The sequence below is a fragment of the Oratosquilla oratoria genome, chromosome 6 (genome assembly GCF_046742065.1).
Source record: "Oratosquilla oratoria isolate Oo_2021 chromosome 6, ASM4674206v1, whole genome shotgun sequence".
Taxonomy (NCBI): domain Eukaryota; kingdom Metazoa; phylum Arthropoda; class Malacostraca; order Stomatopoda; family Squillidae; genus Oratosquilla; species Oratosquilla oratoria.
In genome coordinates this window covers 22,764,591-22,779,462 of record NC_134782.1, presented here as the reverse complement: position 1 = coordinate 22,779,462, position 14,872 = coordinate 22,764,591, and the positions used below count along the sequence as shown (strand labels likewise).

Genomic DNA, 14,872 nt, shown 5'->3' with positions numbered 1-14,872 from the left:
GCCCCTCGCCGGCAACTCCAAGCCCTCGTGAAGGTTCAGTGTTGCCTCGACCCCGTGTCGGTGCCCCCGACAGAGCCGTCGTTGAGAAGGAGGCGCCTCGTCATTAAGAGTGCCATAACGAATCCTCTCCATTACGAGCTCTTAATGGAGCTAAAGCCCTTGGCAATGCCAGCAAGACGGGGCCGTGTCATTCCCCAACTGCGTCTCGCAGTCAGTAACGCACCAGTGGTGGTACGCATATTGTTGTTGTCCGTGGCTGGCAGCTCGGGGGTAACCAGTGCCGCGGACTTGGTGTGGGCGTGGGTGGGTCTCGCTGTCACATGGTTCGGGTCCCGAAGGAGGGAATGTTGTCACAGTGTCTTTTGACTGCAGCAGCGTAGTCGGCGCGAATGGTGCTCGAAATCGCCTCCCCAGCCACATGGGCGGATGTCGGTGATTTTATATGTCAAGTGGTGCTGCTCTAACGAGAGGGTAAGGGCGTCAGGGAAAGTCGACAGATAGTCGGAAAGAAACGGAAGTTTTACAGTAAGATCTTGTTTAGATAAGCGTAGTCTTTTCATACTTCGTTCAAAAACCGACCCGCACCGTGTGTAAGTCTGTGACGATTCGGTCTGGCGTGTAAAAAGAGGAGCTGAAAGGATTATACGTGGGATCGCGGCACTTCGCCCTATAAAAAACCACCTTCGCATATTTGCCTATCAACTGTCAAAACCCGAGTTCAGAGTCATCAAGACCAACTTCTGAAAGAAAAAGATGTCCGAGAAACATGACTCAGCTGTCCCGAAGATTCTGCCCTTCGGAGAACTTGGGTCATTAAGTCGATGAAAGCTGCTTCGAATCCCTCTCAGACCCTTGGTTGCCCGCACGGAAGGGTATCTTAAGAGTAATTGCTCGTCCAGCCCCCTTAAGTATGGGTAAGGGGTCATTAAGGTCGTCTGTATTGCGCAGAAAAGGGAAGCGTGTTGATACTCTTGGGCATTCCCGTCCCGGGAGGACTTTTTGGGGGACATTGGGTCAGTTTTGATCGTTCTGTCAGTTTCTTTTTTCCGCATAGTCAGTCACTATTACTCTTCAACCAGATTCTTGGGTCCTCGATACACCAACAGCATTGTTATAAACGAGAAATCTGTGAAAATAATAATCGTACATAGAAATGAAATAAACATTTTACACCAATTGATATGACTTGACAACCGTAATATATTTTAATTTCTTTTGTCAAAAATGTTATTGTGGTTTTTTTTTTTCAATCAATCTCAACAGGCAGAAAGTTAGACTCCATCTTCGGTTGCCTATATATAGTTCAACAAATAGTAAGGACATAGACACTGTGAAATTTATATAACCTTAGTGAAACCATAACAAGGACGAAGTGTTCCAATAGATATTTGACAAACTCTCATAAACAGCAAGAGAAAAACCTTACAACGTTTCAAGAACAATGACGATTCCTTCGAGAGCCTAAAGAAAGGAAAGACTTCTTACAAGGCGGAGTTATGTCCTAGAGAACGATTTCAAGAAAATTCTCGAACTCAACCATTGATTTTGTGTCTTTCGACTTCGTGACACCTCCGGGTGACGTTCAGCGCTTTCAGAGCCTTCAAGAATAGCTCGACTTCGAACCGAGTCAAGATGTTCATCAAATTCTCCACAACATCGGCCTGGTCCATCTTCGACGACGTCTTGGAAGACAAACAGGACGATGAGTTCTGGGGTGAGTTTAAGAAGTGTGGGAAAAAAATGATAAACTTCATTTAACGTTCAACCATGCGTGAGCAAATATGTTTTTTTTTTTGTATTCTTTTTCTTTAGGAGTTCCTTTGAATACGAAGTTAATGAGTGACGATTGAGATGTGGGGAGTTTCATCACTGAATCAAAATTTGCCAAATTATTTTGAGTTAGGAGATGTTGAGATTATTATGATTTTCAAAAGAAAGTACCATTTTGTTTGTGACGAGGCAGTGTATGGGTGATAGTCTAGTCTTTCCGGATTAGACCGCTTTCTTGATCTTATATATTTTCACGGTTGTTATGAGGCCAGGGTTGTTGAAGTCTGCAGGGGATATCATCAAAGCTTTACACACAACCCCCCCCCCCACCCAGTTCTTACCAAACTGACATTGGTAAGTGGTTACCCCGAGACCCAGTGTTTTTCTCGTATGTGTGTGTGTGTGTATTTGTCAATGTGTGTCTATGTGTGCGCACGCATGTGTGTATGTGTTTACGCGAGTGTGCGTGTACATAAATACCACTACATGTATACATACATATCTGTTGGGAACAGACACCCACAAAAAGGACGCGACTTTTTTACAAGTAGTATGAAGATATGAACTTTGGCATGCATAAATAATAATTAATCCGGCCGAATTCCTCCCTTTGTTGTTCTTGCTGCTGCTCTCCCCCTGAGGCACTGTTGGCACTCCCATCTTGGCACCCTTGGCCTCGGCCGAAGCGATGACGCACTTCGTACATTTCATTCTGGCTGGCGCCACGCGATTTTTAATCACCAGAATAAGGTTCCCGATGCTCCCCCCCTCAGCGGAATAAAATCGTCTGACAAAGCCCAGAATGAAATTGATGGAGTGTGTGTGTGTGTGTGTATGTGTGTGTGCGCGCCATTCCAGCAGACAGGGTACATCCGTCGATACAAGTACATATCGTGAAGCTTTTATTCTGGTTGAAGCCAGACGATTTTATTCGTCCTTAAGGGACGACACCTCAAGATCCCAGAACCCCTTCCGTGCCGGGTGGCACTCTTCCCACTCTTGTTTTGGCTGCCGCCAGGTGATTTTATTCGTCTTTGAAGGATTCCTTCAGTAAGGAAGGGGTTATCACGAAGCCAGTTGTGACTTGATCAAATGCTCCGTTTATTTCAACCTTACACCAGTGTTAATGAAAGTTTGAGAATGTCAACTTCATTTTTTTTTTTTTTTTTTAAGGATTTTTCATAAATTCTTCTTTGTTTTATGACAGTGAAACAACCCGAGGGGGGGAAATCCACGGTTTAATTGGTGCGACTCACTTTAAAAATGTTGCTCTGGCCAAGAAGAGCAACAAATTTGATTCAGCTAAAGAGAGCACACTTGAAGTGGTCCTAGATTGATCTTACGTCCCTGTACGTCTCAGTTTACCCACGACTCTGCCCTTCACCAGAACAAATTCCTCAAAGTGCATCAGAGAGCGATGATGTCACTGCAGGTCCTCTCTATCCCCTAGGGAAGCAGTACAGCCTTGATAATGAATAAATCTCTGCCGGGCTAACGTGAACAGAGTCTAGGTTGTTCCTTCGTCAAGCTGCGTATGTGGTTGCTGACTTGCCTCATACGTCCGTGTGCGCATATGTGTGCGCGCGCATGTGCACATGCATGTATATACGGGCGGTGCACGGACATGACTGGCCGCATCGAGACCACAGTTGTTTGCCATATGCGCGGCCGGGCGGTGAGAATGTAGCTTTGTTTTCCATATGTTCATCTGAGTTTGTGTGTGTGTGTGTGTGTGTGTGCGTGCGTGTGTGTGTGTGTGTGCGCGCGCGTGTATGGATGTGCATGTGCGTGAATTTATGTACGATTGAATGTGTGCATTTGCGAGTGAATATATGTACATGTACGTGTATGCATGTGTTTGTATGTATACCTAATTGTAACATACAGGATAAGAGTTACGCTCGTGATGTCCCGCATTTATGCTTTCATCGGCCAAATGTGTGTGTGTGTGTTTGCGTATCTGTACATGTGCGCGCGCTTGTGTAATCGTTTGTGTGCGTGTGTACGTGCGTGTGTCTGTAATTGAGGTTTGTAAGGGTCTCTGCGCCCCCTCCCCACTTCGCCCTGCCCCACCCCCATTTTTATAACACTTTTTACGACATTGCTTTTATCGTAACACGTGTGTTTCGACCCTACCTCTATTTTGTTTTTCTTCTCGTTGTCCATGGCCAAGAATATTGATCTTTCTTTGTCCACTTGTTTTTACACTCCCTAATGTAGTCGCCATTCTTTTAATTTGGTTGTTATTATTATATTTTATCCTTACTATTATTATTGTTATTACATTTTGATTAATTCCTTGCCTTTATTGAATGTGTATATACAACGTTTATTGTGTGTATGTATAAACATGCTGGGATCGAAACATTCTTCCCATGCAGTGGTAGTCATATAGCTTCTATAAGTGATTTTTTTTTTATCAGTTTGATGAAGTTTGGGTTATGTTTGGGCTATCGCTTCCACCCTTCCCTTAATAATTTTTTTTTATTTCACTCTGTCCACTAACCTTTTACAGATAAAAATTCTGGAAGATTAAATGTCGATAATAAATGTATCTATTTTTCTATCTACCAAAAAGCTAGGGAGGTAGCTAGGCAAGGCAGGCACCCACCCTCCATTTATAAATGTAGGAATACAATCAACTCTGAAAGAATAAAACCAAGTTAAGGAAATAAATTAACAATTTATATTGTTGACCCCACTTCTACAGAAGGGGGCTCTACAGATGCGAATAGAATTGTCTGGTGGGAACCATGATAAAATATATAAGTTCCCCGTGATAGTGAAGTGGTCACTGTCCTTTTTTTTTTAGATACAATGTCTAGACAATTTTTACATAATACACGACGTAAATATGTCCTGGTCGAAGTAGCTGTCTTCGTATAACAGCTGTTGCTTTCCGACTCCATTTGTTGGCTGGCCCTCCCTCGCATGTTTTTATTAAAACCTCTTAACAACTCTGTGATAAATGCGCGCGCGGTTGTAGACCAGCTCAAGCAAGGAAATATACTCGATGTTTAATGTGTACTAAAACTGATCGCCTTTATGTATATTATTCTTGCTAATGCCAAGCAGTTGGTATGATATATGCTGAAACGCCGACAAATGCGTGCATGCGTACGTGGGCGTATTGTTGCGTCATCTTTTCGTCACGTGACCCGACCCTCCTGAATAAAATCACCTGGCGAAGGGGTCGCCACAGCATGAGTATGCATCTGCCTGTGTGCGTGCGTTCGCGCGCGCGGGCCTTGGTGCACAAGCGTCAGATGTTCCTTATCTCTCTTTTCTTTGTTTACGATAAGAGGACGAGTGCCACTGTTACTCCCCCCCCTCCCGCCCACTCGAGTGCCACAACACTTTTTTATTTCTCTGTCTACCCTGGCACCAAGACAGGTGATTTACCTGGCAGATGGTGCCAGACAGTTTTAATCGTCACAGGGAAACCTCCCCCTCCTCCCCCAAGAGCGTCTCCTTCATCATGACAATGCACCCTGTCGACTAAAAGACACACTCGCTTTAGCCAGACAAATATCTGAGCTGGGAACACTTTTTACAAATTTCACTCTGGTTAATGCCGGGCGATTTTATAAAGAGAGGAAGAAGGAGCGTTCCCTGATCGAATAAAATCGTCAGGCGGCTGCAAGAACAAAATATGACGATCGTCACCGGGCTGAAGGCTTTAGCACGAGGTGACGCTTGCATTCGGTTTGGCGTTTTCCTCAAAGCCCCATGTCTCGATTCTGCAGTCTTTAGACAAAATCTTCCCGTTATGAACAGAATTCGAAAATATCTCATATTCTTAAAAAATCTGAAAACTTGAAACGCTTTGTATACCAGACCTTTCGAATAAGCCAAACTTCTTTTGATAATAGAGAGATCTAATTTGAACTCCCAATAGAGAACCGTTTCCAGCCATGTCATTTATACTTGCTTGTTGCCATGAAGGGGTAGATTTATTATAAAGTACTTTAATACATTTAAAGTGCCAGCGCGCCTGTTATCTTCAGGTTTATATAAATGTTTTGTGTCGTTTATCAACAATCGTAGGCGGTGACCAGTGCCCCGGATAATACTCAAATTATCTGATTTTCCTTCCACTGCATCCCAAACTTATGTATACTGCATCCATCAAATATTATTATTATTAGCACCCACCCTATTATCTTGACCCTACGGTAGGCTTGTTACTTTTTTCCAGTTGTGTTCATGTCCCAAACCGCATAGTTTTTATTATTATTGTTATTATTACAATTTCGGTTCACCATCTTCCTTAGGTCGCCTGATTATTATTTTTTACAGCCCGATTATTTATCTATTTATTATTATTATTAAGCGGGTGTGGTTTTCATGTTCCATTGGTAATATGAATATCAATTTTCTAGTTTGTTATGTTTTAGTCGCTCAAGTGACCTACCTCGTTGCTTTCAGTACATTTATTTTTTTTCGTCATCTTACTGTACTCGCTAGTGTGGCCTAACTCTGATGTGTTTTTCTCTATCTTCCCTACAGCACGCACGGGTGACATGTCCATGGGACGGAATCTGTTCGCAGCTCGATGTCTAGACTTCACTGACAAAGACGACGACGACGGTCTTCACCAGCACCACGACGACGACAAAGACAAGGGGTGAGTAAAACTCCTGTCGTCTTTAAACTTAGAACCCACTGTCGGTGGAAAAAGATAAAGTGAGATGATTGTTCCTGTATATTTCGACCACTCTCTGTGGTCCTCTTCTGCTGAAGAGGACCACAGAGTGGTCGAAATATACAGGAACAATCATCTCACTTTTTATCTTTTTCCACCGACAGTGGGTTCTAAGTTTAATTTTTACCAATGTTACATTAGTGCGATCTCCTGTCGTCTTCCGAAAAACCTGCGCAGGAAGGGTGCGCCTGGGAACGCCAGACTTTGTGTATCTCCTGGGGGCTTCCCCTCAACTGAATAGAATCGTTTGGTGATGGAAAAGATGAAGATAATAGTCGAGGAAGATAGTCCAGTGGGTGCTGAAAATGGAAGATGCATCACGTTACGCTAGGGCTAGGTCCTCAGATCGTCTGAATTTAGGGTCGCAACCCCCAAAACGTTTGGCTGCTCTTATGGCCCCTTGGACCAACCCGGCGATTGTAGTAATTTTGTGGCTATCAACGAACGATTCCATTCAGCTCAGAGAAGCCCCCACCCTACACCCATTGATTAGTTTTTGTATTCATTTATTATCTCTATTACCTATTTGGGTCATCAATATAATTGTCAATCGTTATCTTAATAAAGATCATAAACATTACCATTACCCTTGCCGTTATCATTATTACAGTTAGCATTTCTAACCACTGGAATTGGTAGTAGTTATTTCCATTGCTATGGTCACAGTAACGTTTTGTTACTATTACCACTTGATTTCGTTACCATTATCACAGAGAATTTCATTACTGTTATCACAAAGTTAATTCGTTACTATTATCACTAATGATAATCAAAAGTGGTAATAGTAACGTGAACCTTTGTGGTAATATTAACGAAATCAATAGTGGTAACAGTAACGAAGTCTTCGGTAGTTTAAAGTAGGGGGTTGGGGATGACCAATCTCAGCCCAGCGGCACCCACCCAACTCCGAGAGCGAAGGAAAGGCTCTGCTGTGCCTGCGCAAATTCTCCAACTTTGCTGTATGTGGGTAGGGTGTGCATCACCACATGCACACACGCGCGTGCACACACAGATAGTGGTCGTTGTATCCCCAATGTGTTTAGCTAGCAATGTACCCATTGCTCCCCTTCACTCTCGCAAAATAGAGCTTGAGATTTGTTTAACTAACGAAAATGGGAAGAAGGAAATTGTTTTTGCGTGGTGTCGCCTACCATGGAAGGAAATATATAAGAACGTTTAGGAAGAGAATAAATGTTGACCCAGTGGTAACTAGTGAGGTAAAGAATAGCAAGTGAAAGTGGAAAGGTTAAGGTAAGGAAAAATGGGAACCGGCGACGAGGGTGATTTGGTCAAGAGAGGTAAACAGTCCATGGACGTGGAAGAATGCCGTGACTGTCCGCTTTCAAGAGGCACAGATATAAATAATACAAATCAAAGAATGTTGTAGGTGAATGTGTATATAAACTGAGAAGGTTGTCAAGCTAGAGGTAGATATACCAGAAAGGGGGAGAAAGGGTGTTAGGTTGGAGGAAGATTGGGACTGAGATGAGTAGTTGCAGAGGGGGAAGGTGGTAGTGGCGATAGAAACGTAGGCTAGTATAGGAGACAGTGTGGAGTAAGGGGTGACTGAGAAATTTGAAGTGACACTATGAATAGATTGTACTGGGATGTGGGTACTGTACTCACATGTGCAGATATGCAACTGTTAGCCTTAAAAAGACGAAAGGACATCAATGGGTGCATGTTAAATAAGATGATGCAAAGAAATAAATCTGTTGGGACACAAGATGGATAAAAAGTATGTTAATGTAAACAGCGGCGACGCCAGGAATTTTTAGTTGGGGAGGCTAAGGGTGGGCTGAGCAAATTTTTTGGGGGGCTAATAGTAATATGATAATACGCATATATTATCCTCATTTCAGAAGGGGAGGGGGTTAATGGTTGGGCTAGCACTGATGGCTGACAAATCTTTAGCCCTGGCAATTAAAAATTCCACTTAATAAAATTATTTCAATGAGTGTTTTAAATTTTCAATTTGCTCATTTCAGTTGGGGGGGCTGGCCACTTTTTTGGGGGGTCTAAAGCCCCCCCCCCTGGCGCCGCCACTGAATGTAAACGAGGAAAGAAAAACCAGCTGGTATTTATCAGCAGATATACAGAACAAGGATAACATATTGGAAGGATAAGAGGAAGGAATCAGCCAAGTAAAAAAAAGAAAACATTATGTTAGTTATCAGTGAAAAAGATGAAAATAAGCACTATATATTTTTTTTTTACTTTCTTGAACTATTCTGATGAGCAACTTGGCAAATAATTTGTTACCAGGTGTTATGTATATGAACTAGATATCAGTAATAACTCTGGTGAAAGGAGAAATACCAACAGATATCAAAAGGGTTATTATAAATTGTAACCCCTTTGCCAATATGGATGCCACAGAGGTTGACAGCAGCTAGAATGGAAGGAAGAGCGTCTTCCCCTACAGATCAGTTTTTGAAAATGGGTGGCGGACAATTCAAACCAGAGCTCTTCCCCATGACTGGCTTTAGGCAAATGTGACATCAATTTTCAAATCCAGTGACAGAACATTCCCATCCAATTATAGGCCTGTCTTGATTACCTCATTCCCCTGCAAAATTTTAGTACATATTATCCATATACATATAATGGACCACTTTGATAGTCAAAAAGTACAGACTGAAAATCAGCATGGTTTTTGGGCTAAATGCTTGTTAGGGATGCAATTACTAGAGAGAACCCGACCACTCAGATGCCATAGTTTTAGTCTTTACCAAAGCCTTCAATAAAGTCCCTCACCAACAACTGTTAGGAATAGATTATCATGGCATACAAGGACCACTTCTCATTGTTTTCAAGGGTAGTCAATTCTTAAACTGTTCCTGTAATTTCTGGTGTTCCTCAGGACTGTCTTGGGGCCTCTTCTCTCCCTTTTCTTACAAAAGTGATCTCCCACTATCACTTTCCTCTACTACTAGATTTTTTGTGGATGATAGTTTAGCCTATAGGTAGAGAAGAAACAGATAATTGTCTTCAATTACAAATAATACCCCCTCCTTCCCCACAAATACTTGAGGGTCCACATTTCAGCAGACACAAGGTGGGCCACACATGTAAGCAGTGTAAGGGCTACAGCCTGGGATTCCTGTGCAGGAACCTCAAGAGATGCAACAGACATCAAAATTCTCGCTTATAGGACACTCATTTGGCCACACTTAGAGGATTGTGGCACAAATCCACACACTAACAATGATTTATTCAAATTAGAGTCCACACAAAATAAAGCAGAAAGATAGATCAGACATGATTACAGACACACTACATCAGTCACTAGGTTAAAACAAGACATTAAACTTCAACCACTTGACGAATGATGTATAATATCAAACAATCTAATTGACATAAAGGAACTTACACCTAACAAATACATGAACAACTTGAGGCAGTCAACCTTAATACCACACATACTCAACAAGCACCAACATATTCAAGTACCCTGCAGTATCCAAGAGTGGAATTATCCCCCATCTTGTGTAATCAATAGTCCCTTTCTTGATACTTTTAGAAATAGGATCACCCACCACAACTTCCCTCTCCTCAATCCTAATCAGTCCTAACCTTAATTCTGATCTCACCCTTAACCCTTATCCTAATGCCATTCCTACTCCAAATCCTGTCTCTAACCCTTAATTCCTCCGCTCAGTGCCTGTAAGTCATACTGCCCATGAGTGAGCAATGGGGGGTGAGGGAGAATGTGTGAATATTTTGATGCAGTCCAAAGGGATTTATCCCAGTCTTCTCTTTTTCTGCATGAGGGGATGGAGAGGGGGGTCGCCTATTAAATGAAGCAGCCTTGCTGTGGATGTGCTGTGTCTTAGTGCATCGTTTCTGACCAGGGCAAGATGCAGGGATTACCCATCATCCAGGAGCCAAGAAAAGAGGGAGTGGTGTATGTGGGGATGAAATGGGTGGGAGTGGATTTATGCCTTTGACTTTGGCTACCTCCCTTGAAAGGGGGGGGAAAAGCCCTTAGTATGTGTATGTACAATAGTAGAGGAATATTGTCAAATTAATTTTTTTTTTCTCTCCACAGGGATGAGGAGGAGAATCAAGTCAGTATCAAACCCCGCAATGCGCCACGAAGGCCTGCTGCAGGTAATCTCGTATCATCGTCATCTTCTAACACGGTCCGTAAGGCATCTGTCAGTGTCAAGAGGCCTCTTGAATTACCGTGCCAAGAAATTCGCTATTTGGAAATTCCGTACCAGAAGGTTGGTACATTGTCGGTAAGTCATTTCTGTAGATTTTTTTTGCATGGTAAGGCTTTTGTGATATCATGAAATTTACTCTTCCACCTCAGATAATTAATAATACAAATTTTTATGGGTGAAACTGACTATTCACTGGTATCAAGAATATACAACTTTTTTTTTTTTTTTTTTAGAAATGTTGAATCTGATTTGACGAGCATGAATGAAATTACATGTATATGTATACCAAGGGGTTCTTCCCCTTGTAAGGGAGGTAGCCATTCTAGGCACGCACCCCCGTCTTCTGCCCATTGCATGGGTTGGAAGCAATGCAGCAAGACACAGTACATCCACAGCAGGGCTTCTTCACATACACAGTGACCCTCCTTCCTTGTCCCCAGATGTAGTAAATAGAGAAAACGAGGAGAAATCCCTTCAAGCTGTACCAAATATCATCCATATACAACCATTTACCACTCACCCCTATCCCCTACCTACTCCCTTTCCTGCTCAACAGACATTCCTCTTATGCAAAACACAATTACCAAATAGATAAAACAGGAGCTAGCATTGTCTGAAGAGAAATTAAACATTTCTTGGGCATCCTATAATACATTACTCATTACTGCAAAACAAAATTACTAAACCATTTCAGGATAACCGATATTTCTCTTCATGTTGCAGATATCAATGCCTCAAATGGACTTCAGCCCAATCCCTTGGAAAAAGATAAATTATCATCCTGTCCTTCACCACACAATCCACTATGTTGATGTTCAGTATTGTGGGGAGAGACCAAACAAGAGAAAGCCACTTGGAAGGTCACGATCCTTTGCTGCTGTTGCCGATCTCAAGGAGAAGGTTGATTCAGAGTGGATATATAAATTTAGGTGAGTAAAAGTAAGATAAGGGTCACCAAAATAAGCACAGGAGTTGGGAAGAACTTTAATGGGAAGAATTTCAAACTGAAAAACCAGTAATCCTGAGGTTGTATAGGCAAGCAACACAGAAAAATGGTTATCATTGGACAAATCTTCTGTACAGTTGAATATAGTTCCATTTAAAATCTTGCAAAATTCAGAATTTTTCAGAAATTCAGCCTATTGAAAACATCTTCATTAATATTTAAGAATATCTGCATGGTGATAGGAATCACCACTTAGAAAATTCAAGGTTACCAGGAGAGTAAAATCAGCTAAATATGTGCTAAACAAGTCTTAAGTTCCATAAATTAAGAATTCTGATAGTTTTTTCATTGTAATACAAAGTTTCTTACCTTCAGATACTGTAGAAATCACTAAAAGTGTATTTTTCTTCCTTGTTCAGGTGAGGAACTGGAGAGATAATCTGGCTCAGCATCCTTCCGGCAGAACATGAAGGGCTGACAGGAGGAAGTGGAGGGAGGCTGGAGAGGGAAAATTTTGGAGGACACTGAAATGCTTTAATTTCATTCAGAAATCACTTAATTCACACTACCAGTATAGCTTTTCCTCTTGTTTCTGAGTATTACTGTATTCCACGGTCAGTTCTTTATACTTTCCCTCCACTCAGCCCTTCATGTAAGCCCATCCCATGGCCAGTGGATACCCATGAAGGGTTATGCTTGCTTTCCCATCACCTCGCATCGGTTGACTGCCTTTAAGTAGGATCAGCCTTTTTAAATCCTGGGCTTCAGACACACCACTGGACCCTACTCCTTCCGGCTTCCACCAGAGATCGATGCCTCACAGCCGAGGACACCAGCAGCCCTTAAAGGACCTCACTAGTATTGCTCCAGTTCTGCCACTACCCACCTCAATTGTCATGGCATTTGCTCCTTTCCATTACCTTATGGAGACTGCCATGAAGGAGCAAATTTGGATAATCACAGATACTTTGTGAAAAAATGTCTGCTATTGTCCATTAACCACCTGTATTCCAGTGGAAACCGCAGTGTATTATGCAAGACTGCCCTTTCTTTGATGATGAATTGATCACATCCAAGATGTAATCTAGTTGTTCATGAAGTTGCTGTAAAGACTGATTATTAATGCAGTGACTGAAAAAGCTTGGTTATTCACAAATTTACTGGAAGTTGTTGGAAGATAGAAAATGATCCTTCAGAGTGACAATGTGAGCTACAGCAGAATAACGTCTTGATATCTAACAGGATAATATAGCAATTTTAACAGGCTTTGTATCCACATAGGTAAAATTGTTATCTGATTATATGTGCATATCATGGATTATTGAACTTATATTGGTTAATCAAACTAATTCATACCTGACTGATAATTGGTAACTTTTGCACTGATCAAATAATTCAGAGAACAATTTACCAAGCATTCAAAAACACCCGTGTTCCTGTGAAATTGAAAGAAAAGTAATTGCAGTTATTGCAGTCACAATGTATCCTCAATGGAGCTGTGTTATAATGGGTTGCCATTATCCACACAATGAATTATATACACACAAATGTATGTGGAAGTGCAGGAAAACTGGATAATGACAAGACTGAACTGCTCTTCAGCTGTAGAACTCCTGTTGTGATCATAAAAGTGGTGAATGATATGTTAAAGATTTAATTATTGTACTGTGCAAGATTTTCCGTGGAAGTAAGTGGTTTAGTATAGTAATGACGACTGAATTATATGAAGAGCACACTTGAGCTTTCTGTCTTTGCGCTTGTTGACACGTTGGGATGCTTATTCATGCACCGTAAGTCCCAGATGACAGTGGAAGCAACCTAACCCTATGTATGTGCTGTCATTGTGATGGAGAGAGGCACAAAAACCCAAAATGTGTTGTATTGTGATCAAGAACAGTCATTTATGATTGATCACTCAGCTGGATCTGTGACGTCACCTCTTTAATTGTTGTAAAAAAACACACATTAATCCTGGAGCTACCGTATTATATTATTTTCATTACTGTTGTCATCATGATCATTATTAATATTATTATTAAAAATTAATGTCACACTTATTTTATCATCATTAGTATCATAATCATGAATACCCAATCACTGTCATTTTTATTACCACAATTCTAAATAGATATATTACATATGGAAAAAAGATTAGATGTGAGAAGTGGAAATCCACTGTGATATGCTTCTACCAATAAAACTGAGAAGTGATTAACAACAAAAAGACAAATGTTTGAAAATACATGGCACCTTAGAAGTCCCTGCTACAAAAATTTTATATGCATTACCTTTTACCTGCAATGGAAAAATGTATTATTAATTTATGACAAAAAGAAAAGAAAATGATAAGAACAGAATATTTAATTATTGAATTGTACCAAATTAAAATCTAAATATATCTAAAGAGTAAGGTGTTATGTGCAACACTAAGGCTTTATCTTGTAGTCTATGAACCAATCATTCTTGAGATGGTTGTACCATCTGAAAACCGATCAGATTAGTTTGCTCTGTTGTAAAATGATTACTGCTTTTAGTTAGGTTTGACGAATGATGTTAGCTGCTGAAGACCAGAGTTGGAAAAGTTTACAAAGATTTATATGCAGGTAATTTTCTAAGTTGTCCATTGAGTTAGTTATGCTGCGAATCATTTATGGGATTGGCAATAGTGAAAAAGTACAAGAATAACTAATAGTTGACTAAAATGTGTAACTGGTATTATATTACATCAACTTCACTGAATATGATCCTTTGATGTGAAATCAAAGGGTGGTAGTCTATCCCATATATGGTCACGCTGTCAAATACCAAAGGTTGTGGTAATAATAAGTGCTGTCAAAGAAAGTAGTTTGTGTATGAAATGAATACCGACAGCTATCAAGACCACAATAGTCAGATATTGAAGGATACAAGGTACAGAAATTATGGTATGAAGTGCACACCACAAATATCATGTCATCTACATATGTTTGAATTCAGGTTTTTCATAAATAATTACACAAATGAAATTAACTTTCACATCTACTATCCTAAGTCATATGAAATTATTTGAAGTTATGCTATTTACTTAGCACAAGAATACAAAAATAAGTATTGTAGTTGAACTAAACAGCTCTGACAGCTGCTATAGAAAAATTTCCTTCATTCATGTGAATATTAGTCGTTTTATAAGAACTTAGTTATACAGTATATATCAAAGGCTCTTTTCCCATAATAAGCAGGGCAGCTCAGTATAGTCAATGTTACAGATGTCATATGAAATTAAGTTACTTTGTATACATACCT

The 14,872-nt window shown here is 40.8% G+C and overlaps 1 protein-coding gene across 10 annotated transcripts in view; it reads left to right on the top strand.

Moving 5' to 3' along the window:
* LOC143026340 (uncharacterized) overlaps window positions 1-13,653 on the top strand; it is a 275,611-nt gene extending 261,958 nt beyond the window's left edge. For 4 of the 10 annotated variants that reach the window (XM_076186552.1, XM_076186551.1, XM_076186553.1 and 1 more), the window contains 4 exons: window positions 6,280-6,397; window positions 10,527-10,719; window positions 11,368-11,573; window positions 12,010-13,653. In XM_076186552.1, the coding sequence (XP_076042667.1) occupies window positions 6,280-6,397; window positions 10,527-10,719; window positions 11,368-11,573; window positions 12,010-12,013 (521 nt within the window). In that variant the 3' untranslated portion in view covers window positions 12,014-13,653. The other 6 variants (XM_076186555.1, XM_076186558.1, XM_076186556.1 and 3 more) reach the window with 6 other exon arrangements.
* Window positions 13,654-14,872: the final 1,219 nt, after the last annotated feature.